Genomic DNA, 27,017 nt, shown 5'->3' on the forward strand with positions numbered 1-27,017 from the left:
GCGACAACCCCAACACACCGACAAGCCGCCTACAGAGGCCTCCGCTTGCGACTGTTTGTGGCTGGGTACTTTCCGCCTGGCGCTCCTTGCCGGAGTCCATGGTGGAAAATTTTTCAAAGAAATGTTGCATCAGAAACTCGCTGGATGGCGCTGAAGACGACGCACTGTGGGAGGCGGCTAGCGACAAACTCTCGTCTTCAGAAGGCAGTGGTGCTTCGTCGGATGAATAGGAGCAGTTGCGATGGTGGTAGAGGGGAGCTCCGACAATCGGGATGCGGTGCTCCCAATTCGCGAATAAATATGGTTCGGCAGTTTGGGTTGTTTTCCTTTTTTTTTTTCTTTTTCGGTAACCTGAACTTGGGGTGTCGACCTATATTCCCACGCAACCTATAGTCCGGTTTATACAGTACAACGAACGTCTCTGAGCGCTGCCGATCAGTTACAGCGAATGGAGTCTGCGCTTTGCCGACTTCCCAGGAAGCGAAGCCACTTTCGGTTACCAAGCAGGCATCGTGCCCATAGATTCTTATTGTAACACGCCGACCCTGCCTTCGCGCCCCTCTAGTTGCCGCTCTCCCCGACAGCGTTTTGTAACACACCCCTCCGTCATCTGTCCCGCCCCCCCCCCCCCCCCCTACCACCCCGCCACCCCGCATCGCCAGACACGGCCCGTGTTTTCCAACAACCACTCATCTTTCGAAGATCGGTCGGCCAACTATAGTCTCCCCTCAGTTTTTGAAGGCTGACACTGTCGTTGGCGTCGCCGGCCTGGAGTGCCCAGACCATTTGCTAACATGGTCGGCCACCCCCTCTATCAGATTGCCCGCATCCTTTCTTATATTATCGTTCTAGTGTACTCACGTACGCTACCCCACAGACTAATAATTCACGATTCATTTCGTGTTGGGGCCTGTTCTTGCTCACTCCACACATGGCTCAGTATGCCCTCTGCACGTGCAGAAGCGTGAAAACGGCTGTTGCGCAGAACAAATCGCGAATTATCGAAGTCTGTGAGGCCACGGAAACCCATCGGCACAACAAAAAGATTCTTAGACCTCTGCGTGTGCAGGCACTTTCAAGTTTTTATATGCAAGAGTTGCACATTTTGCAGACCTTTCAAGCGAGCTAGCCGACCTAAAGGCCCTAAAATTCGACCTGCCTTCTTACCGTGCGTTTTGGTTTTCAAGGTGGCCTTCCCACCGTATCCTCCCCTCTCTTCAATCTATCGCAACTCAGCCCTTCTCTCGCAAATCTGCTCTCCACTCTTGATCACAACTCCTTCGCCCATCTCCATGGCTCCGCAACACCATGCTGGCTGAATTCAGAAGTCTCGTTTTAAGACTAGAAACAGGCCAAGAGCTGTTCCAAGCGTTCTGGCATGTGTGTCGCGCGTGCGCGTCTTGCTCGCTCTTGGTGTCTGTGAGGTGGCCAACAACTTTGGAGCCAGAGCATGCAGCTTATGCCACGGAGCCCGGCGAAGAGCATGCTGCTGCTTGAAATAAACTCGAGACAGCCCTAATCGTTTCTACTTTTCAAAACAAATGCATCACAGACTTTTTGGACAAAAAGGTTTGTGTTTTCACTCGCAACTTTATGTTTTCATTTGAAAGGCGTTGGTTCCTTCCATTTTTTTACCAGCAGCATCAGGATGCAATTTTCACACATAAATAGCGACACCATGTTGAAAAGCATGCGAAAATAATGAACAGCTTTCATGAGCGAACCCAGCAGTTGTACAAACACACTAACACCAGCACTGTCCACCGTCACTGTCCACTGTCCAACGCCAAGATGCAGACGTGGTATGTCGGGCAGTGAGTTATGCCTTAATCTATGCTATTTTTGACTGGCATCAAAAAGGCACCATTCCGCAAGTGCACCCAGGAGCAGGGCAGCATGTAAGAAACTAAGCTTCAGCTTCAGATTGTTTGCGGCTCATAAGCAAGCCCGTGGCAAAAACAAGGCAGTCTCACTGCCATCACTATTGAGCATTGGCGGCCACCATGCTTGGTAAAAATCGGTGGTTTCTGGTGGTGCCAAGGCGTCTTTTAGACTTCATAGACGTATTTTTATGTTTTAAAGATGCATCAAAATGTTCAAGATTGTGCTTACTGCACGTCATTAAATATCTTAGCCTCAAATCGCATCGTCAAATTTCGTTGAAGCGGAACGGCACAAGAAAAAGCTTTCTTTGTGGGGAGATTATGCATCGACCCCTATTAATCGCTGAAGGGGTACCGAGAATTTTTCATTGTAGCAGAAATTTTGTTGAAGCAGCGTTCGTTGTAGCCGGGTTCGACTGCCTATTTCCCCAGAACATAATGATTGTGAGTAGGCTTGGGCGAATAGGGAACTTAAGGTTCTAAGCGAATTGCGATTTCAGTCGAACAATCTCGAATCGAATTCGAATAGTGTATATACCACACATTATAAAGAAAGAGGGGCATATTTGCCATGACCAAACTAACTTTCATTTTTTTGGAAAATTCAAGCAAGGCATGTGCAAATGCCATTTTTTTTTTTCTATCAAGGAAAGTGGAAACAACTTTGATGATTGATATGTGGGGTTTAACGTCCCAAAACCACCATTTGATTATGAGACGCCGTAGTGGAGGGCTCCGGAAATTTCGACTACCTGGGTTCTTTAACGTGCACCCAAATCTGAGCACACGGGCCTACAACATTTCCACCTCCATCGGAAATGCAGCCGCAGCAGCCGGGATTCGAACCCGCGACCTGTGGGTCAGCAGCCGAGTACCTTAGCCACTAGACCACCGCGGCGGGGCGGAAACAACTTTAAATAGCAGCAGGATTTGACTTTCTGTAGAATGCAAGCGATCACCTGTAAAATGTGTTGTTTTAAAATTTACTATACTTGGAGTATATAAGTTGGTATAACGAGCTTTTAAACTGAAAAAAAAAAATGAATTGATGCGAGAGTAATACCTTCATTTAACCTTGAAGTGAGACTTTGCGGCAGTGCGAAATTCTCCCAATTATGTGTTTTCACAGCTTTGCACCACTTCACTACAGTGAAACCATTTCTACAGGGGGATGGTTTACATGCGAACTCATATATTGTGATGTAACGGTGAAGGCAACCTTTATTAGGTCCAGAAGACACGATGAAGCGACCACGCCCAAGGCACAGAACTCAGACAAGCCAAGTCCCCACACCAGATGAAGATGACGACCACTCATGATGATGAATATGTGTAAAGATAGTAGATGTGCTTAATGAATGCTTACAATATACTTAAACAGGTGCTTTCACTGTTTAGCAGCCCTCCACTGCAGTGAAACCACCTTTACAAAATGTTACATGCAGATTAATATGCACTTATTCGTTCGTCTCAAATAATTCAAAATTGTCAATAATTTAAATTCAACTCACAGCGAATATAAATACTGCATTATTCGTTTGAATATTTGCCTAAGCCTAATTACGAGAAGTGCAATCATGGAAGGCTTTGGACCACCTGGGGCTCATACAGCTAAATCGAAACACACGTGTAGCATTTTTCTCCCCATCGAAATGCAGCTGCCACACCGTAATTCAATCCCCCAACCTTTGGGTCAGTAGTAAAGGACTATAATTGTCAGACCACTGTGGCGTGTTTCAAGTAAGCCCTCATTTGGCAGCAAAATGAATGTACGTGCCATGCGTACAAAATGTTTTACTGAAGGACTCCCCCAAGAATATTAATTTATTCATTACCATGATTGTTTTTGTTTCACGTATCAACCTTAATATCCAATATTCTCAGAGAGAAAGTTCAGCAAAGCAAAATGAAGGTATGGCAAGTTGGTAAATGGGAGGGATGTAGATAAGTGGGACTGGGCCTAAAAATGTTGAACACGTCTCGCTTACCCCAACTGAGTTGACTGCCCGCACACGGAACAGGTAGGTACGACCTGGCGAGAGCCCTGCCACTGTGCAGTCCATGTCGGGCCCTCGATAAGCCACTCGTGACTGGCTGTCGTCCTCCTCCGACACCTGGAGCTCATACGCTGTCACAGCAGCCCCACCTGTTGACGACGCTGCTCCTGCCCAAGTGCACAAACCAGTGCGTTATGAGCCTCGTGTATTACTTATTTGAGTGTTTACACTTCATACAGACTCGCAGCAACCAAGTACAGCAACTTTTCAGTAGTGCAAATGTCTGCTTATTGGATATTTCAGAATAACGATCTTTGTGTGTGCAAAATCTTTTGTTATATGAATTTCTGAAGCGCGTATATTTCAGATGCACCTGGATGAGCAGACCAGGGCTCATTCTCAAAATCAGTACGATAGAGCTTTTGCACTCATATGAAGGATGAAGGTCTGTTACCAGCTCAATATTTACAGCAATGTTCCATTTGAAGACTATGGGCAGTATCACAGTGAGCCCATGATCTGCACTGAACCATAATGTCTGGAACTCACTTTCAATGCTTGTCCTGAAAAGTTGTGAAACGGCGAAGACGCAATAACAGAAGCCGCAGAATACTGCTGTAAGTCCGCTGCTGTCTCAGTGATAAGCTGTGTTAGAAGAAGTGCACAGACAGTTTTTCTTGGCAGCATTGTTACTCGTTGCTCTTACAGAGCACCAATGCACATTAGACAGTTTTTTTAATTATATACAAAAAAATGCAACTACTACACACTGCGTATATACAATTACTACATTTCAGATCATTAAAAATCATTTTTTGCCAGCCATCGGAGCCATATGCACACATCATTCACTTTTTTTAACGCACCCTGCTTTTACACCATTTCAGAAACAGCCTTGGCAAAAATAGGGCGCATGTGAAGGGAAGAAAAAGCCCACTAAACCATAAGAGATGTGCATCACACTCCTGTTTAGTTGCAGAGATATCCTAGATTGTAAGCACTGCTTGGATCTTTTGGATGCTGCAATGAAAATTGCTCTATTTCCAAGAGTTTCTAGAGAAGCAGAATGGCAGTAAGGAGAAAGAAAATGAGAGGGTGCATGATTATGACACCTACACCAATGACCGCCTACAACGAACCAAACAATGCCTTTAAAAGTAAGAACCCATGAATGTAAAAGCAATAAACACAACTTTGTGTCGTATATGCCTTTAGATTAGGGAAGTGCAGAGGAAATGCTAACCCCATCGCAGGTGTGCTGAAATGGCTTTGGGTTTCCCGTGGAGTCGAGGAGGGTCGCAAATTCCAGGGCACAGGGCAGTTGTTATAACAGTAGACACCTCGGAAAACTGGAACAGTGGTGAAAGAGTTGGTCAAGTTGTACACACACCATCACAAGAACACTTAATAAGCCCTGCACTTTTTATAGGATAAAAAAAAGACAAATCCCTATGGTTAGAGACAAATTAGTATTTCCATAAGCTCTATTGAAATATTTAGAAAAAAAAACCTAGATAAAATGAAGATGATCAATAAAAAACTAGAGGAAGCTTGAGCTTTGCCCTCAAGAACAGATCGTCATAGCGTAATCGGACCTTGTGCGCAAGCCTTCTTCAATTCTCGGTGCATGCCTCAACCATGCCGTGAGAAAACAAACGACTGTGGGTGTAACATAAGCTGTTTCAAAGTATCACTGAATGCCTATTGCAATCGCAGTTCTTAAAGACTATGCCATAATTATTCCTTTTGCGAATCAGCGAAGGGCCCACCACCCATCCGTAGGGCGACACACAAACCTATTCAGTTGTTCACTTTGTTGATGGTTCTGTTGCCGATGATGATTAAATATGTCTGAGCACTTTGTAATCGCTGGACCTTTTAAATAACCACTTGTTGCTCAATTCACATCTGTTGACCCTGGCGTGACTCTGCGCTTATATATGATGCGTTAGGAAGACTTTTCCTACTACATGACATTCAACAAATATCATGGCTCTGTGGTAGAACCCCTGCTTGCCTTGCTGACTGCTTAGGACCCTTCCTCTCTCGGGCTATGAATTTTTACTAATTTACTTTATTCAAGTCATTTTCAATTTTTCGGTCACAGACAATATGACTTTTTGCTCACAACCAAGTTGACCCTAAACTTTCTGCAAAACAAGCTTTTTAACGCTCTCGCGTTAAAGCTTTTGCAGCTTATCACACTGATTGGACCCACAAGTTGCCCTGGTTCAAACAAAATCTCGAAGACCGCCACAAATGTCTAGTACTGGTGTCACAAAGGCACTTTTGATCGTGATAACTGCCATTCTAGATTAGGCTAGAGCTGGATTGTGAGCTGGTAGACCACCATTTAATGGCAATCAAGCCGAATTGGAATTAGAATGATTGCAATCTGCGCATCACAATGAGGCTCATCGATCATGATTTCACGGACGCCTGCGTCAAACTTGATCGGGATTAGGCGGTGCGGCGTAACAGCGACAAACTTATCTTGATGAAAGTGCTTATGCGAAAGCGACGGTATAACGCACAAAAGGAGGCATGTGTTATTTCCAACTTTGATTTCAACTTTTCAATCAAGCAATGAAATGGTGCACACAGGCACGCTACCATGACATCCGAGGTCTCTAGCCCTTTTCCAACCTGTACCTGTGACACAGTAATAGCCGAGACAATGCTAGCCCGTTTGGGAAATCCCTCGCGCTTACGTCACTGGTGCCTCCGCAGCTTGTGCAGTTCACTCTGAGCCTGTACGAGGAACCCGGATCCAAGCCTGAACATGTGGCCTCCCTTTCCGAGCCAGTGTACACTGAATCAAATCCTGTATGAAGAGAGCACAGTTGGGACAATTTCCAGTCAGAACAGGCAACTTTTGCTTGCTATACGTATGTCTAATACAGCTGAATTCAGACACAACACATCAAAGTTCAATAAAATGTATGCTAATGCAAGGCATCTGCCGCTGATCTGTTGCTGTCACGTAAAAACAGTGAAACTAATCAAAATCAAATTTCAGAGTAGCTAGGGTTGAGACCTTTTGTCAAACAAAAAACAACCTAGGGCGGGGGAGGGCGGTTGAGCTACTAAAAGATTAAATAAATGCTGAACAATAGACGTCATGTCAGGCCTTTGGCATGCAGTGCCATTAAATCGCTTCACTTAAGCCAACAAAGGTAATACACTGAGATAACCTACTAGTCAAATTGATAATCATATGGTGGTTTTGAAATGTTGAACATGACATATCAATAATTAATAGCTGGTATAAAAATACCTGTGATTAGAAAAACGCTTCGACTACAGCTCTAAAAAAAAAAAGTCAATGATGAACTGGCAACCAGCCCACTGTCTAGAAAACTGGCCAAGCCAGTCTAGAACCGGACCGGTAGCGAACCTAAAAGCAGCCAAACCTAATTCTACGTACGATTTGTATGCAACCAATTTTATTTGTATATAAGTAAACATTTGATACTGAGCATTTTTCAAGCTTAAATGGCCTGGGAAATGAAAACGTACCCTTTCCAGAATCCATCTGCAAGCAATACTGAGTGACAGGCGCACCCCCGTCATCCTTAGGTGCATCTAGAACATGAAAATGCAAGTTTCAAGTCAGACATGAATATCTAAAATGTACATAAAATACATTTCTTGTTGACATGACATGTGTAGCCATGACATGTGTAGCCATTACCCCCTCAAAAGCCTCCACTAGATCTCGGCATGCATGAACTGTTGCAGAAAACCAATTTTACAGCTCCTTGTAATGGTATTTAATAAGATTACAGTGTGCACTGAATCAACTACAGTCAGAGTCAAAAGTTTAAGGACCACGAGACAGCAAAAAGCTGAGTAGTATTGTCACTATTTCAACAAGCAGCCTTGAATTTCGATTTCAGAAGCGCACTGACAAGTACCGTGCGATTCAACTGAATAGTCAGTAATTGCTGGGGAATTCAGTTTTCTAAGAACTAGTAGTCTCTAAAGCTTTCATTCCAGCTGTACCCACAACTAAGCAATGCTTATCAAGCACCTGTAAAGCTTTAGGAGCTTTACAATAACACTGCAAATTGCGGCAGCTGCGATTGTGCCACTGGGGGTCTTTCACCGTACAAAGATTGCACTTCACCTTAACTTCAGAGCCTTCAGCTTTGAAAACTTGCATGGTTGATGTGGCTTTGCACACTGTTACAGAGCGCAACGCACCTTTGTTCAACAATAAGGCAAAATCGCAGTTTACGCTTGCATGGGAAGTGAAGGGAAGATTCTCACCCCAAGCTGCAACAAAGTGATTGCTGTGGACGCGGCCCTTAGCAGAGGGACGGGACGGCCTTCCCGGCCGATCGGCCAGAGTTTGAAGGGTTCCGACCTTGCTCGGGCCGCTTGAGCCTTCTTCATTGTGGGCAACCAACTGTGCAAAGAGGGCAAGTGAGGAGACTTAGGAGAAAGTGATGTGCCTTTCAAAATGTTCATTTATGCACACATTCCTCATAGGAGAGACAAAAAAAGAAAACTGTGCCTCTTTTTGTCCTACAGTGGCTGGAACTAAAGTATCTCACGTACAAAAACTAAGAGGTAGAACAATAAATATTGCAGATCTATAACGTCATTACACTAGTCTTAGTGAATGAATCAAAGAAGGTCGGTTCTATATAAAACAATGGCACAACCAAGGATGAGAGCAATAATAAGATCATCAAGTTAACGAGCTTGTGACAACTGCATGAATGTTCAAACTGCGCTTGCATGAAATTAATGCAAGCAGTACTAGTCAAATGCTTAAAACTAAATACAAGGACAGGGCACATCATTGAGCGAGGTACCCTGAAGTGGCTTTAGCTCTCACACCATTGTAGCTCACACTGATTTTTCCATGCATCTTAACTTGGTTGATAGTGTACCAATTTCAGCTAGCCCCCCCATGCTTTCACACACTCCTTTTCAGTCATAACAGTGAGAAAAATAGCTTGAAAACTTACCCGAAACCTGTATTCGGTTTTACGGACAAGACGTGTGCAGGTGAACTTTGTGTCAGACCCATTGTAAACTGGCAAGAAGCCATGTTGCTGCAGTAAGAAATAAAATTACATCACTAATAAGTAAGTGAAAACCACTACACTGGCACACATTCTTACATTAAAAAGATTGTTTCAGCATTTATACTCATTTAAAAAAGCTTTATCACTAGTTCACCCAGTTCCTATAATTCAAGCTATAACAGCAAGAGAATCAGCTATCGGATAATATGCATAAATGACTTTTTTTCTTTTTTGCGCGAAGCAGTTAGATGGCAATGTAACTGCCTCGGGAATTATAACCCAGTACATGGACAAACAACATTTTCACGATAAATTCCAATGCACAGGCTAGCAACTGAAGTTAAAATTGAAGAGTATCTACTACAACAGCCTACAGATATCAGACAGTAGAAATACCACAGCAGGTATTTCAGTAGCGGCATAATGTAGCAATTATTCCTGCTCAATGCTACGTCAACTTTATCAAAATCCATTGATCAACACTGACAAAAAATGGCACTACAATAGAACTGCCATAGTACGTTGGCAAAATATCCATTCCAAAATGAAACTACGAAATAAAGTAAACTTACCCCACAGTGCGCATGGAAGGTATTTCGTGGAAACTGGCGATTTGAACGGCAAAGTACACTTCAACACACATTACAGAGACATCTCACAAGAGGATGCAAATTTTGCGAGAATAGAGACAGATTAGCCGGGATTAGCAAAGTAGACTTACCGATCCTTCCTGCTCTATGGAGAGGGTGTAGGAGTCATCACAGGGCCGGGCATTCCACTCTAGCGTTGCCGTGGAGCAAGTCACTTGCAGCACCTTTGGTGGGTCCGGGGCTGGCGGAGCAGCACCACACGTAGTGAACCGGCTCACACCACTCCATGGGCTGTAGAGAGAGAGAGAGAGAGAAAAACCTCATCACTGTCAGGCTAGTGCGAATAGAGAATTCTAGGTTTGAAGCAAATTCAAAGCAAATAGTGATTTTGACCAAATAATTTAGAATTGAATTCAAATACAGTGGACTCCCATCAAACGAAACTGTTAAATGGAAAAGCCACAAACGAAACTATCAAGGCACATTTGGTTGGTCTCCTATATATTTAATGATAAAAAGTTTCGGGCAATCGGAACATTTCTTTTGCTTACATCAATTAAATGAAACTAAAACGGGCAAAATCCATGAATGGCAGAAGTGGCCACGGCAGTCTAGCAACCGTGAAACAAATGTGAAAGCTAGCCTAGCCAAGCCAATCCAGTGATTGCATATGTCCGTGCACGCAAAGCAGCAATCGATGTCTCATCATGAACTTGAGGACAGCCTTGAGGAACCTATAGCAGATGAGGACCCATGCTCAAGGGGTAATGAGATAGTGTGTGATCCAAAGCCCATTTCAATAGTTGACAGAGCAGCAAGAGATGCTGTCATCTTGTTGCAGCGCTACTTTGAACACGATGGTGGCACAGAGTTCCTGCCCAACCTTTCAGCAATGCGCTCCTACAGTGTGAGAAAACGCTTGAACAAGGTCAAGCGAATTGTTATCACCTTCTTTTTTTCCCGAGTCAGCAATATTAAAAACATTTTTCTTTTTAATACTATAGTAGTAGAGTATACTTTAAAATGTTTTTGTTCAGTCAGCCACAGTTGGTGCTTTTGAAATAAAGTCATATTTCATTCATTTTGTAGGCTTTGCTTAAATAAAACTTCTCATAAATGGAACCAATTTTCTTGCCCCTACGAGTTTCGTTTCAGAGGAGTCCACTGTAGTATATATAATATTAAAAAAAAACGGCACATTTTCATGACCTAACTAGTCTGCACAATATTTCTTGAAAATTTAAGCAAGGCCTGTGCAAATTCACTTATTTTGAACAAATAAAAAAGTAAACAAGTTTGAATAGTAGCGGGATTTGACTTTTGACTGAATGCAACTATTGACCTGTAAAATATGTCAAGTTTTAAAAGTTACTATATTTGGAGCATATGAGCTGGTATAACAAGCTTTTAAACTTAAAAAAAAAAAAAAAGAGTAATATGTTCATTTAACCTTGAAGTGGGACTTTGCAGCAGTGCAGATTTGCCCTGAATAGGTAAGTTGATGTCTTAGCACACCGCACTGAAACGATTACAGGAAAGTTACGTGCGACTTAATATACACCTATTCGCCCATTTCAAGCACTTCGAAATTTCCAATAATTTGAATTCCTACCAAAGTGAATTCGAATAATCGAAGCATTCCAGTATTTGCACAAGCCTAGTCATTACATAAACGAAAATATGCCTACATGGTCCACTGTGTACGGAAGAGCCACAAAACGGAGTACATGACTGGATCATCCGATATCTACAGTTGGCCATGCAAGCCGACAGGTCACAGGTTACACAACAAATTTGAATTATTATTCTATTGTTGTAAAGCCCTTCAGTTTAGTGGAATGCTGCATGTAGGTTGCAAAAGCCACAACTGCAACTATGAGGAACTGCTTGATTGATGAACAGCTCACGTTCAGTGCCTTGAAGTGAATGATCTAGATAAGAAGTTTTAGCTCGCATATCACAGGAGCTGTTACTGAAGTGCTTGAGAAGCATATATAATGTGCTTTGGTCAGAACCAAATGAATTCAAAAGATAATTAGGCCAAGAGAAACACAGAGGGACATCAATCAATATTTGTAATGCAGTAATTGCAATGTAAACTGAAATTAATTCAACTGCTTAGGTGCGACGTTGCTCTATAAAGATGCTGAAATTCCTAAAAGCATAAGGCAGAGTTTCAATGGCAGAAACATTTATGATTAATGGGGCTAAACAGATGAAAGAGCTTCATAATTTTCTCTGTCTTCGCCGCCCCCAGCCTTTTTTCTTATGCCACAAGCAGGTTTACAATCCCTGAAAAACAAGCTTTAAGCGATGACACTTGCCTGGTGCCCACTGAATTTGTTGCAGCCAAACGAAAACTGTAGACAGTTGAGGCAGCCAGCTTGGACACTTTAAACTGTTTCTGCAGCCCCGTGAACACGGGCACGAATTGGCCGTCATTACCCTGCAAATGTGACAGAGCGGGTTAACAGCAGTTTGTAAAAGTATATAATAGGCAACCCTGCACGTACAATTGAAAGGCACGCTGCAGGAGAGACATGCCTCACTATAATGTGACCACTTGTACAGAGAAGAGAAAAAAAAAAGGCATAGTCCACGCTATACATTTTTGTCTCAAAGGGTGTTATGAACTGAATCTTATTTAAAATAGCGAGCTAAGCAGCCTTCACATCAGCCATGGTTTCATGAGAAGAATAATGACCTGTGCAGAGTAGTGACCCCCACCACATTACTGCTATAGATTATACACTGGAAAAGATGTTTTAAGCGAACTAGTTAACCTGAAAAATTCAATCGGTGGAAGCGATTGCTTAGAGGGGAGATATTTGCACGTGATATTGATTTGCTTTGCCTTGTCTCAATGCTGCTCTCGCATCACGTATTTTAGCAAAGATGTGCAGCATTCCTTCTTTATAGGGTATTTCAGAATTCATTCCTTCTTTATAAGGTATTTAAGAATTCTAACTGCGTGCTAAAACAAGTGTAATTTATTCTGTGCTCATAACACTAAGCTCGAAAACCTTAGTGATTTGATTACCCCCCCCCCCCCCCACACACACACACAAAAAAAGAGAGCTGTTTATTATTACACAAAAACATCAGATAAAAAATAAACAAAAGGGAAGCAGAATTGTTGCCCCCATAGGAGGCAGAATCGACACTGGTGCCTTCCTAGAGTAGAGTATTAATTAAGCTAATGAAGGTTCAGGCAGGCATAGCCAACTACACACAGCATGCAAGCGTAAGAAGTACTGGACTCATCAATGCCTACCTGGTCGTACTCGAGTATGTAGCAGGTGATCTTTGATCCATTGTCGGAGGGAGCCTGCAGATCCATCAAAGGAACAAGTTATGGTCCACTCAAGATGCGGCAAGAACGAACAATATTTATGGAACTGTGATAAAGGTTTGTGATCGCTGAAGAAAAGTGGAGGAGACTTGAATATTACCCAGACAAAACCACCTAATAAGCACATACAAAATTCCACATGGCAAGTGAAACCCTAGCAGCGATCAAGTTCACTTAATGGAGTGCAAAGAGATGGTCACTCTCAAATTAAGGTCTTTACATGCTACAGAGCCGTGTCTCCATCACATCATTGCTGGCAAAAAAGAACATTAGGCAAGCCAACAAGGCACAAGCTGCAATCGCTCCTACATGCACGATTAAAAAAGAACCGAATAACAACTCACATTCCATTTCACCACTATTGTGTTTTTGGTTCGAGACACAAGTTTGGGTGGCTGAGGTGTGTCTGGTTCACAGCAGCTTGTCTTGAACTCAACACCTGCAACACAGAACAATTCGTGTGAGACATCTCTAAAGCGAAAAACTGTGTCCATTTTCCCTTCATGGCCTTTGCAGACGTACCATTAAACTTCAATGTAACGAAGTTGGTAAAAACGAAAATTTGCTTCCATTGTTATTGAAACTGCAATAAATTGAAATTAAACCTTTCAACATACTAATTGAATCACACTTGAGAGTAGAGGGGGTGTGGCTGTGGACACTGCTGGTGTCTGCAGCAGCTACCTCTCATTAGCTAAATGCTCCAGTTCATGCTTTACATCCTCTTGTATAATTAAAATGTCGGTCTTAGCACACTTCTGGCGGCCACTGCAGCTGAAGCAGTCGTCTTGGTGCTCTAAACAAGTGCGATTCCAGTTGTACAGTAGGCAAAGGATTTAGTATTTTTATACGAAAAGTCTCATCAAATCAAGCCCACAATATCAAATATGGTTGCAAGCTGCAAAATAAGTGCTGCAGTTTAAAATCATCTGAAAGCAAGGAGACAACATGATTAACAGCAGCTCTTTTTATGGCAGCCATGTTTTCTTTTGCGACATTGTGTCCCAGATTCATAACCGAAACACCTATGCTTCTCAAGTTTTAGTATCTGTTGTGCATTGGCACAAGACACCTTTTCTTTAAGTGAGCTTTTCAACAGTATTGCAAAATATGTAAGGTCATCAATATTTACTAATCTGTTATACTATTGGAAATTTTGTTATATTGAAGTTTGTTATATTTAAGGCTGAACTATATCATCAGGAGTGAAAGAAGGCACCCTCCATATAACTAGCATGACTTTCAAAGCTGCACGACTATAACAAATTGCATCACATAACACACTCAATGTAGCACATGCATGTGTGTTCTTAAAGTAGACGTGACAGAAAGGTTATTCTGTTCATAAGGTACTCACTAGGCGAAGGACTCCCTCGAATGTCATCCAAGTGGGCTTGAATGCTGACAAAAGAAAAGAAAAACTAAACTGAAACAATGATTTCTAGAATGCTGAAGAAGTTACTACAGCTAGAAGATAAAAGTCAGTAATAAGTGCAAACAAGCTGCTAGCTTCAACTTATCAAATTGGTGAATTAATGCTGCTAAATGTATCATTGCCTTATGCAGTCCATTTTATGTAAAAACATGGTTGATCCCTCCGTCATAGGAATCTGAAAGTAAGATGTGTCCTTACATAAGTAGTTTAATGTATGCTGTACATTGATATAAAAGAGCTAGCACAATGTCTATTGGTGTTTGACTGCTATGGATGCATCTACGTTGCCGCTCAGTCATTCATCTCCAGCCCGATGACCAACGTCCATTATTAATGATTAAACAAATACTTGTGGTCATAGATGCTTGGGCTAGCTCTTGTAGAACCAGAGAAAACCAGGTGACAGCCAGAAGAGACTGACTGATTGGATGCCAAATTTGGGCTAAGGTCACCTACTTAAGGGGGCAGACTGCTCTTTGGGACCAAAAAGTGACAAAAATCATTTTTAAAATTGACATATTTGGTATCTGCAAGTATTTTGCTATCTCTCTGCAAATTTTTACACACCAGGAAGTGGTAATTTTTTTTGTAATGTCATTCTAACTGTCAAAATTCTCAGTGCTGTGAACATGCAGAACCTGCAAAAAAATGGGGAACCAACTTCGAGGCCTCTTTATAATTTGCCGGCACCTGCGTTAGAAGCTCTGCTACGAATTTATGAGCACTTTTATGAAGATTGCAAAACATGCACACCATGACTGTTGCTTTTTGAAGGAGCTGTGCGTTTTCAGTTTTTTCCATTTTTCTCAAAACAGTAAATTTACAACTGTTCAATTTTGAGGCCTCAATATCTCTGCAGCTAGGGCAGGTACAACAATAATTCTTTTTGTAATGGAAATCTGTATGTGCATAGGGTGCAGGTATGGGAGCAGAATTTAGAGAACAAGCCTTTTTAATTAATTACTCATCAAACTTTTAACACAATTCCAACTGCTTTTGAAAATGGATAGTTAATTTTGCTGTAAAATAATAAGAAAGGCTTAATTAAAAACAAAAAAACTCTTGCATTATTTCAATCTATAGTCATTAGTCTATGCTAGGATATTTTATATATCGCTTTTAATTAAGCACTTTTTATTCTATGGCAGCCTTAAACAATAGGGGGTGAACTTAAGTTATCTCAGGAATAAGATGAGTTACAGGAAAACTAATTAAACATTTGAAATCACCAGAAAAAACTGCATAATTCTGTGCAGTTTGATCAAGATCACTGAAGAAATAAACAAAAAATGTCTAAGAGCAGTCTGCCCCCTTAAAAAGTTTGGCATGTAGACATGGACAAAATATACATGGACACAAGTAGACACGGACACAGATAATGGCCCATGCATGTGCCATTAGGCTTTGAGCTTAATCTTATTTTTATCCCAAGATGCCTACGTTCCGTTGATGATGATATATGGTGTTTTTTGGCGCAAGGGCCATTTGATGGCCAAAGAGCGCCAGTTCATGGGACAAAGAATGTGGACAATGATTGTGATTAGCGGCTGTATAAGGGCCATAAAATTCCTCGCAACAAGGCGGGTAAAAACATACAAGTAATAAAATCATGACCATGCCGTGAAAGGTGTGTGTGGTGTGAATAGGTGACAAAAGTAGGTGATAAAGAAAAACGATGGTGGTCATGTCTGGAATTAGCACAAGTGCCTCACTCGTTCGTACCCTGGCAACCACGGGCCGTGAGGCAAGTGCTTTCTTGGGTAACCACCGCAGCAAAAACCTCTCTGGAGAGGTTGTGCTACGGAATGCCCGAGTATATGATATGAAAACTATGAAGTGCTTTTAAAAACGCTAACAAGAATTTATGACTAAAAAGCGGTTCCCTACCGACGAACATTGCAGGGTGTAAAGGTATATGTTGTCGGTAGGGTAATGGAAAATGTTGTTTTTCTAAGTGTTTGCACTGGATTAACGTGTGAAGGACTGCTAATGCTTCACCACATCTGTCGCACAATGGTGGATTGCCACCGGACAAAAGATATGTGTGTGTCGTGTATGTGTGTCCTATCCTAAGTCTCGTTAGTATTACCTCTGTATGACGCGATTTCGATACGGGCAGCCAATGACCAAGGTATGGTTTAATAACGTGTAGTTTGTTTTGTGTGTGTGTATCCCACTTGCTCTGCCAGTATACCCTGAGGTTTCGTTTGAGAGACGGCTTAAGATCAAGGGCCGGGATTGATATGGGTGTAGTGGCAGTGCTTTTGTGAACGGATGCAGCGAGCTGATCCGCCCTCACGTTGCCTTGAATCTCACGGTGCCCTGGCACCCAGCACACTACAACATGTTTGAGTGTGTAGAGTGTGCACAAAATGGAGTAAAGTGAGACAAGGACTGGGTTTTTTTGTTTTTTAAGACTGTGCAGAGCCGTTACCACACTAAGGGAGTCTGTATAAATTACTGCTTTTTGTATTTGTAATTGTTTGATGTGTTTAGCCGCCACAAGTATCGCATAGGCTTCCGCTGTGAAGATACTTGTGCCTGGATGTAGAGGGCCAGCATCCGAAAAGGATGGGCCGACAGCAGCGTAGGACACGAGGAATTAGACTTGGAGGCGTCTGTAAAAAACTCGGGACGTGTGTATTTGTGTTGAAGTTCGAGGAAGTATGTTCGAATATGGGTAATAGGCGCATGCTTTGTAACTTCTAGAAAAGACACATCACAGTCTATAGTCTGCCATTGCCACGGTGGCGGGTATGCTACAGGAGCCATTAAACTGTGTTCAAGTGAGACTCCAGTTTCCTCAGCTAGACCCTTCAGGCGAACTGAGAAGGGCTGCCTCATCGAAGGCCTGTTTTGAAACAGAATTGAGCTCGACAAATTATTAATAGTAGAGTATGAGGGGTGCTTCTTGTCTGCTTTCACCTTAAGGAAATAAACAAAGGACATGTAAGTTCTCTGCAGATGAAGCGACCACTCATTTGACTCAACGTAAAGGCTTTCTACGGGGCTGGTGCGAAAAGCACCCGTAGAAAGGCGGATGCTCAAATGGTGCACGGGGTCCAGCATCTTCAAAGCACTTTGAGTTGCAGACTGATAAACAACGGCCCCATAATCTAAGCGGGTGCGAATGAGGCTTCGATACAGATTCACGAGGCATTGCCTATCACTACCCCAAGTAGTACGTGACAATACTTTTATAACATTAATGGCTTTTAAACATTTTGTTTTTAAATACTTGATGTGCGGTACGAAGGTCAACTTGTTGTCCAAGATTAATCCTAAGAATTTATGCTCTGTATTAACAGACAGACGTTGACCGTTCAGTTCAATGTCGGGTTCTGAGTGCATGCCTCTCTTTCGAGAGAACAAGACACACGTGCTTTTTTGTGGGTTAAGTCGAAATCCGTTTTCATCTGCTCATTTGGAGACCTTGTTTAAACCCAGCTGGACCTGCCGCTCACACATTGCCAAGTTGCATGACTTGAAGCCAAGCTGAACGTCGTCGACATATGTACAATAGAACATATTGCTGGGGATGGACAAGTGCAAGGAATTCATTTTGATAATAAAAAGTGTGCAACTAAGTACACCACCTTGTGGCACACCTGTTTCCTGGACAAATGTTTGGGAGAGAGCACTGTCCACACGGACACGGAATGTCCGGTTTGACAGGTAACTTTCGATTATGTGAAACATTCTTCCGCGCACACCAAGGCGAGACAGGTCTCTTAGAATTCCAAAACGCCATGTTGTATATCATAAGCCTTTTCGATATCGAGGAACACAGAGAGAAAGTATTGTTTATGGACGAAGGCGTCTCTGATCTGTGCCTCGATACGAACAAGGTGGTCTGTGGTGGATCTACTTTCCCGAAACCCGCACTGAAATGGGTCGAGCAAATTGTTTGTTTCAAGGATATGTACAAGTCGGCAGTTTATCATTTTTTAGAAGACTTTGCACAAGCAGCTTGTAAGTGCAATAGGCCTATAACTTGAAGCTAAAGAAGGGTCCTTGCCCTCTTTCAAAATGGGAATAATAGCCTCTTTCCAGGAGATGGAGATAGTGCCAGAAAACCAGATAGCATTGTACAAACAGAGTAGGGTTTTTCGTGTTTCTGCTGGTAGGTTTTTTAACATTTCATACACCACACGGTCAGAACCTGGGGCAGAAGTACTGCAGGAGTTTAGAGATGTTCGGAGCTCAGCTAGACTGAAAGCTTGGTTATATGCCTCGTATCTAGTGGTTTTGTGTTCGAGTTTCTGCTTTTCTATTTTAGTTCTGTATTTTTGGAAAGTGTCAGTATAGTGGGACAAGCTGGATACCCGTTCAAAGTGTGCACCGAGGAAGTTTGCCTGATCTTCCAAGGTATCACCCCGAGTGTTTACGAGTGGGAGTGAATGTACTTTTCTTCCTGCTATCCTACGAACCATGTTCCAGACTTTGGCCTCTTGTGTATATGAATTTATCCCTGATAAAAACTTGTGCCAACTTTCTCTTCTGGCCTGCGCGTTCTCCTGCCTCGAGATTTTATTTTCTTAAAAGCTCTCAAGGTTTTCCGCCGTCGGCGAGTTCCGCAGCAACCTCCATGCCCTGTTCTGTTCCTTTCGCGCATTCCGTAACTCAGTGTTCCACCACGGGACATGTCGTTTGCCGGGCAGTCCAGAAGTTTGTGGAATGCACTTGGCTGCTGCGTCAGTAAGAAAGGCCGTGAAGTACTGCACAGCTTCATCTATGCCTAATCCGCATATGTCAGTCCAATTTAAGTGAGTAAGCTTTTGAAATTGTTCCCAGTCGGCTTTGTTTACCAGCCATTTGGGAACATGTGGAGGACATTCATATATTATTGGTGTACTCAAAACTAAAGGAAAATGGTCACTTCCGTATGGATTTTTTATGACTTTCCACTGAAGCAATGGTACAAGTGAAGGAGATGCGATACTCAGGTCTATGGAAGAGTAAGTTTTGTTGGCAAGGTTATAGTATGTTGCCTCTTTCCTATTCAACAGACAAGCACCTGATGAAATGAGGAATTGTTCAATGAGACGACCTCGTGCATCACAGCGAGAGTCACCCCACAGACCATTATGTGCGGATAAGGACCAGATAAGGTTCAGGTAGTTCGTCTATTAAAGACTGGAATTGAAGTTTTTCAAGACGGTGGTGCGGAGGTATGTACAAAGAGCAGACAGTGACAAGTTTGTTAAGAATAACTGCTCGGACAGCCACTGCCTCGAAAAAAGTTTTAAGGGGTAATTGTGTGCATGCTATCACTTGACTAACTATAACCGCTACACCACCGGATGGTGGCATGGCATCATCTCTATCCTTTCGGAAGATTACGGACTTACGTAAAAAGTTTGTGTTTGTTTGTTTCAAGTGTGTCTCTTGTACACACAGCACTCTTGGATTGTATTCATGGAGGAGTTCTTGTAAGTCATCAAGGTTTCGAAGAAGGCCTCGGATGTTCCACTGTAATATTTCTGTCTGCATATTAAAAGAAGAGATGCTGCTGTGTGTACAGAGAGTGCCCTGTGTTAGAGTGAGCTTGTTATTTTAGGTGGCAGGACGGTCGTCCGGCCCCGTTATTGGTTTTTTATTTTTCTTGGCGCACTCCAAGGAGGCGCGCTGCTCTTTCGGTACCAAGGGTACCGTTGTATCCATTGCCTCCTCAGAGGCACTGGATGCCCGCACATGCGAGCTGGTGGTTCGGATGTTAGGCCTCGCCTGGTGAGGTGAGGCCTTGAGACCAGAGGACCCTGGAGTCTCCAGCCTCAATTTGCTTGAAGGCGGAGTAGACTGAACTACTGCCACCTTGGGGGCAGGCGCCACAGCCGACGGCTCGCTCTGCGCTTGCCGAAGGGGTTGCGAGGGCTGGTGCGGCGTTGCCCCCCGACGCGCCGCATCAGCATATGTTGCGCCGTAGAATGGCGAAACCCTTCGTCTTGCTTCTTTGAATGTGACGTTTTCTTTGACTTTAAGAGTGATTATTTCTTTTTCTTTCTTTCAGTTAGGACATGAACGCGAATACGCGGCGTGTTCCCCGTCACAATTCACGCAGTGAGGCGTAGTAACACAGTTATCAGATGTGTGGCCGTGGCTACCACATCTTGCACAAGTTTCCTGACCCCGGCAGTTCTGCGAGCCATGACCAAATCGTTGACATGTATAACACCGTCTTGGATAGGGAATGTAGGGACGGACAGAGAGTTTGATGTAGCCTGTGTCTATAGATGAAGGCAGTGTGCTAGATGCAAAAGTGAGTATTAAATGTTTGGTAGGTATTTCTTTGTTGTCGCGTCTGATGACGATTCGTTTCACATCCGTGACATTTTGCTCTTTCCACCCTTCAAGCAGTTCCTGTTCAGACATTTCAAAAAGGTCTGCTTCTGAAACAACTCCGCGTGAGGTGTTCATTGATCTATGAGGTGAAACAGATACTGGGATATTACCAAATGCTACGAGACTGCCAAGTTTATCATAGTGGTGTTTTTCAGGCAGCTCAAGGAGAAGGTCTCCGCTAGCCATCTTTGTAACCTTGTATCCTGGGCCAAAGAGCTCAGTCAGAGATTTAGCAACAAGAAATGGAGATATGGCTCTGGCTTGTTTTGCTGGCTTTTCGCTGTGCACTACATGAAATTTTGGAAAGCATTGTCTGGGTTGGCTGAAAATTGATATTTCATCGGTGCGTCCCCTCTTAAGCGGAAGACGATCTAGGAGATGGGGAAATGCATGTGTTCCCATAGTAGTGTACTTTTTTTTCGGCAGCAATGGTGACCACCCACCATGGAGTCCAACCAGGAGACGCTGAAGCACTTAATAGCATAAGGCTGCAGACGCCAGCCGTACATTGCCACTATAACCAAATATAACTACTCAAGGTTGAGTAATTACACACCCTTGCCGCCAGGAAAATCGGAAGTGGAAGAGAGAAGAAGACAGGATAGATTTAAAGACGAGAAAAGACTAAGATGTAGGAAGAGAGAGATAGGAAAAGGCGACTGTCGATTTCCCCTGGGTGGGTCAGCCCAGGGGTGCCGTCTACGTGAAGCCGGGGCCAAAGGGGTGTGTTGCCTCTGCCGGGGGGCCTTAAAGGTCCAATCACCCAGCATTGGCTCAACCCCCAGGATCCCCTTTTCCCCGGACGCAAAGCCACGCACGGCTAGGCGTGGGAGGGAGCCGAAACTCCCCCGTTAGCTCGGATCCGTGGTGTCGCTACACACCAAACGCCTACTTGTGCAGGTGCCCCTGCGGGGCCTACGTTCCGTTGATAGAAGCACCTGTGTTGGGTACTTCCCTTGTGTATGCCTATCCTCTGCCGGGGGGCCTTAAAGGTCCAATCACCCAGCATTGGCTCAACCCCCAGGATCCCCTTTTCCCCGGACGCAAAGCCACGCACGGCTAGGCGTGGGAGGGAGCCGAAACTCCCCCGTTAGCTCGGATCCGTGGTGTCGCTACACACCAAACGCCTACTTGTGCAGGTGCCTTTGCGGGGCCTACGTTCCGTTGATAGAAGCACCTGTGTTGGGTACTTCCCTTGTGTATGCCTATCTACGACGAATCTCAACTAACTAGGTCAACTTTGTCATTTTACTGTTATACGGGTACAGTTAAAGCTGGATATAATGAAATTGACAAAGTGCTGGAAAAATTCCTTACATAAAGGATCTCTTTATATGGAGGATCGGTAGAAAATTAAAAAAAAAATAATGCACAAATCGAACAAAAGCGGGACCCAAAACACTTATTCATCAGTAAAAAACTGCATTAGTAATTGTATGAACACTCTCGATAAAGTGGGGGTTTGCTGTCACCGCCATGTTTCGCAACAAGTCTAAATTGATAACATGCCACCACGAATCTTAACTTCCTCGAGCAATTACAAGCGTGCAAGGGCTGCTGAAGCTCAGATTAAAAAATTCGGCCCATCCCTGTCACCTGCAAAGCGCATAAGATAAATCCCTGGCATGTTAGAACTGCCGTCAAATGCTCAAACAGAAAAGAAAACACCCGTCTTGAACGAGCAAGAAAAAACACGGAGGGTGGGGAGAACGCTCGAGCAGCAGCAATGTACTTCGATTAGAAGGGCGGTCACGGTGTCTGGCGCACTTGCTATTTCGGCAAGTATCAGTGTGCTTTCAGCGCGAAGGGAGTGTGTAAAAAGAGCATGTCTCCCTGAAGTGACCGTATTTTTTCACACCAGCATCTTGTAGGAGTTCCGCGACATCATATCCAAAGGGTTGGCTGCCAGCCTTACTTCGTATAGCATTAGAATCTGTTGCTATCGCATTCATTGCATTGCATTCAACCTGTCATTTTGTTGCCAGAACTAATCGGCTAATCGCGAAAGCTATGAGCCTGCGAACTTGCGGTGCTGCACAAAACGGATGCGCAAGACGAGTTGACCTCCAAAGATCCGTCATCACCATAGTCTCGAAGAGCTTCCATCAGTGCCTATTCTGACATCCCCTCATTGGTGACAACACGGGTTGTGCGTACTAAAAAAAAGCAAAAAAAAAAGAGAGAAAAGCTGAACGTTGCCACGGGCCCCACCATGTGCGCACAGTGAAACCATGCACGCGCCCATGGCATCGAAAACAAAGAGCAAACGCACAGATACCACGAAAAACTATTCGGTAAAGCACCCTTCATATGAAGTGCGGCCCCACATTTGTGACGTTAACTAAACGGTTGGCACTGCCAATGCAAAAGTAGTTTTCTTTTTTTTGTTTTGGTTTGGAGGGAGAAGGGGCACACCCATGCGCACGCAGCGGCGAGAACAACAGCAAGCCGGCTTGTGGGATGCAGGCCTGCCTGCCCGCCTCACGCTCAACCATGCGCAATCATGAGCGCTCGCTCTCGCGTGCTGCTCCGTGCGTGCTGGCAGCCACTTCGCACTATGTCGGGGGCGGGGCACGCGCAAAAGATGCATGTTCGTACCGAAGCCTGGGGCAAAATCCCTAGATTGCCTGTGGGAAAAATTCGTTATAGTAAAGTTGTCTTCCTCTGCTACTTTGTTACATAGAGGTCACAAATACATGTGCTTCTATGGAGCAATGACCAGGAATAGAAAAATTTCATAAAATCGAGGAATTCGTTATGTGGAGGTTTGCTATAAGCAGGTTTACCTGTACAGCAGTAGCAGGTAAAGCCTCACAAGAGCATACCTAGTAGCTGCTTAATTGAATAATCTGTAAGTGCAATGCTAATGTCAGTGCTGCACATGCAGCAAGAATAAATTATTGGCTTTCAAATGAAGGTTCATTTTAGTCAAGCACTCCAGTTAGCCAAGTCAGCCAACGTTGATGGACCAAATGTGTAACCACTACCGGTGTGTGCAAAGTACACAACTCACCACAACAAATACTCCGTCCCAGGCTTCAGATCTTCAAGCTTTTGTTCCAACGATTTGCCACTGAAAAAAGAATGTGAAAAACATGTAAGCAATGCATTCACCCTGCTTCTGTTGCCATGGAAGATTCCAAACACAGATCAACAAGAAACCCGCAGCAGCACTTTCTGCCAACAAACAAATCCTGTTTGTTCTTGGTTCTCCCCTCAGGTACCACAGAAGGAAATGACCAGTCACGAAAGAAATGATCAATTTTGTTCATGCTGTTTACGATCTTGACCTCTTCTAGCCCAACGCTGAAATTTAAGTACAGAATTTTGGTAAAGCGGAAGCTTAAAGCAGCCTTGCAGTACTTCTGCAGCATGGTCAGAAAACACTGCCAATCAGTAACCAAGCAACGTAAACAGTTGAAAAAACTCTGGCGGCTGTATCCGTTCAAGATTGATAAACTGCTTTTCTGACTGCCTAAAGACAAAGGAGTGGTTCACCTGCCAAGTTTGTGTTCAGCATGCTTATGTAATAGCATCATCTGTATTGTGCTCCTTGCAAGTGTTTTTTAATTCAGTTTATGAATCTAATGTGTGGTAATTCAATAGTGACAAAATAATTTCACATTCTTTAAGCTCAAGTACTAACATTTTAAGTGTAATTTAAATATGTTTTTGCAAGACACCCCAAAAGATGCACAGCCTGTAAAAGTCAATAGTGGTGCCAAGTGAAACTAACGAATGGCTCTAAATAAGTGAATTCAAGGCAGTCTAAACTGACTTAGGCCACATTAGATTGCAAGAGAAAAAGAGGTGCTGACCATTTGAACAGCTTTGCAGGCCTGTCCAAGCCCTTTTCAGAAAGTAGGAGCTCATAGGCCACACCGTCAAGCGTTGCTCCCCCGGACGCCTCAGGGGCACTCCAGGATGCCAACGCCTGCCGCGCACCAAGCTGTGACACCGTCGGCACCCGCAGAGAGGACAGCTGCACCAGGGCCTCTGCACACCGTGGCAAGGCCACTTTGTTAACACCACAAAAATTTAAAAGTTAGAGCCTTTTCATCATTAGAGCAGTAGTCATCAAAGCACCAGAAATGCACAGCAGCACGAGAATGACAATGAACGTACTGAGGAAGGTTCGGTTTGTTGAACAACTTCATGCTGGCCAATGTCTCATTGTGCACTGACTGCATGCATTATTTAGATTTCACATATGCAGAAAAAGGCATTAACTTCTTTAGCTATCTGAAGCACGATTTAGATGTCAATGCAAGTCAAGGATTAAAGATCCCAAGTCAGCCACTTGAAATGTTCTGCCTTGCACATCAAGAATTTTACACATCCCAATACGATTTGCAGACAGTCAGTTTTGAAAACACTTTTATTTTATGCACCCCATTTCATCAAATCTGCATTACCAACACATTTTCCCTTGAACAATCCAGATATAGTATATTTCCTCCACAAGGAATAGTTTTCACATATCGAAAATTACAATTTTTTCTGTATGACTGGCTTTTTAAACTTGCTGGAACTATCAGAAATTGAAGTGCTACAAAAGTGAATGTTCTGGACTGACTTCTTTATTGCACTCTCCTGATGCTTTCAAACAAACCCAAGTTTTACATTGCAATGGCCCTTGCTCCAACACTGATGATGTCCACATAGTAGTAGTATGTTTAATTACGACTGTCACCTGGTTAATGCGATCTATACTGCGATAACATAATCACATGGCTACTAGTTAGTGTGGCCGAACGTCAAATAACTGGCTACTGTTGCAAAGAGTCGCATGTAGCCCCCCCACCAGATGCATGCTTGTCTCGCCAGCTGTTCACATTAAAATAAAATTGGCTAACCCTGTTGTTCTGCTCCGTGGCCAGGTCTACCACAACCTGATGGGCCCGGTGAACTGTGGCCTGGTAAAGAGAGTATAAAACAGGCACTCAATTTACAAACCATGTGGACTCTGCATGACAGTGAGTATTTAACCTGTTTATAATATGCATTCCGAAGAAGCCAAACTGAGACGCATGACAACCTATTCCATAACCTCTTCCATACCAACCTGTTCTGAGCACGGCTTAGGCTTTCAAGGCTGCTTATGTTGGCTTTTTATTTATTAACAAGAAAAATAATTACTTCCTTGCTTTATCAATTAATTGTTTTACAGTCAAACCAATTCATAAGAGGCACTGATATAAGATACAGATGGGTATAAGAGACACCAGTGTGCCCACAGTAAAATACGGGTTGATAATACGGGTTGAAATACGGGTTGCCCTGCTGATAAGACATCTCATATAAAAGAGAAGAATTGCTCCCTGGAGCATGCCTTTTAAAAGGGGTTCAACTGTATATGATTGACTGATCTGTTGACCAATTCATGAAGTTCCAACATTCGAAAGTGATGCAGTAGTTATGGGGGATGCAGCAGGGTTTTATAATTGCTCTTTCAACATGTATCAAAATCTTGGCTTCTGGCTCTGCTTCGATCAGATTTATTTTTTTTTTTTTACACAATGTCGTAGTGGCATTACTGCAGGGGGGTATACATACAAAGTCCAATATGGTTGCTAACATTTCTGCGATAGTACACCTTAAATATTCTGGAAAATAAAACATAATTACAGCATGCAATTAAAAATATTTTAGTACAATATGACACATGACAGGCAGATACTAAAAGTGAATAGGCATGTCAAAATGTCACAACAATGAAAAAAAGGCGCTGCTGTCACTCAAGTTTACGATGTCTTCGGGAAGTTAGTCCCAGTCTCCAGTTATTAAAAAAAAAAAAAAAGGAGTTGGCAAGAGTGGTTCTGAATGCATATTCTCGTATGTGTGTGTTGGCATCTTGTGGAACGATAAGTTGATGCTAGTAGGTATTTTAGACTTATCAGTTCTTGCTACTATGCAGAAGTTTTAGTCAAAGTTTCAGTCTTCTAGATTGTAGAGTTTCCCAGCCTAATGTGGTTTTATTTCTGATATACTAGCAAATGGGTCGTAATTTTTGCTGACAAAACAGACTGCCTGGTTTTGAATTTTTTCTATAGTTTCTGCAAGATACTTTTGCTCCAGCTTTCTACAAGTAATCCGTTATAGCATTTTTCTCAGTTAAGAGGTCAGGGATAGCTGTGTCAACTTTTCTGTTGACCTTGACGTATTTCCAAAAGAATTTTGGATTGCACTTCAGGTCTGTGTTTAGCTTGTCAGAAAAGACGAACTTTTGAGCTTTGTTTCCTCTACTGCTGTTCAGTTTTTAAGGAACTTTTTGTGGGCATCAGCTGCTCTTCTAACAAGTTTGCATATCTCAAAGTTGAACCAGGGTTTGAGTCTCTTTTTGCATCTTCTGCACTGTTGGGAGTCAAACTCCTGACCT

At 43.2% G+C, this 27,017-nt stretch overlaps 1 protein-coding gene across 5 annotated transcripts in view; it reads right to left on the reverse strand.

The window, feature by feature from the left end:
* The window catches only part of mtgo (miles to go), a 93,880-nt gene that overhangs the window by 23,755 nt on the left and 43,108 nt on the right, over window positions 1-27,017 (reverse strand). For 4 of the 5 annotated variants that reach the window (XM_075895410.1, XM_075895405.1, XM_075895420.1 and 1 more), the window contains 14 exons: window positions 25,495-25,554; window positions 24,457-24,655; window positions 23,652-23,711; window positions 14,219-14,262; window positions 13,206-13,300; window positions 12,784-12,837; window positions 11,834-11,955; window positions 9,641-9,800; window positions 8,860-8,946; window positions 8,153-8,291; window positions 7,400-7,465; window positions 6,592-6,704; window positions 5,124-5,229; window positions 3,872-4,047 (listed from right to left, as the gene is read on the reverse strand). In XM_075895410.1, coding sequence (XP_075751525.1) covers window positions 3,872-4,047; window positions 5,124-5,229; window positions 6,592-6,704; window positions 7,400-7,465; window positions 8,153-8,291; window positions 8,860-8,946; window positions 9,641-9,800; window positions 11,834-11,955; window positions 12,784-12,837; window positions 13,206-13,300; window positions 14,219-14,262; window positions 23,652-23,711; window positions 24,457-24,655; window positions 25,495-25,554 — 1,481 coding nt within the window. The remainder of the gene's footprint in view (window positions 1-3,871; window positions 4,048-5,123; window positions 5,230-6,591; window positions 6,705-7,399; window positions 7,466-8,152; window positions 8,292-8,859; window positions 8,947-9,640; window positions 9,801-11,833; window positions 11,956-12,783; window positions 12,838-13,205; window positions 13,301-14,218; window positions 14,263-23,651; window positions 23,712-24,456; window positions 24,656-25,494; window positions 25,555-27,017) is intronic. The other variant, XM_075895407.1, reaches the window with a different exon arrangement.

The sequence above is a fragment of the Rhipicephalus microplus genome, chromosome 1, assembly GCF_043290135.1.
Source record: "Rhipicephalus microplus isolate Deutch F79 chromosome 1, USDA_Rmic, whole genome shotgun sequence".
NCBI classification, from domain to species: Eukaryota; Metazoa; Arthropoda; class Arachnida; order Ixodida; family Ixodidae; genus Rhipicephalus; species Rhipicephalus microplus.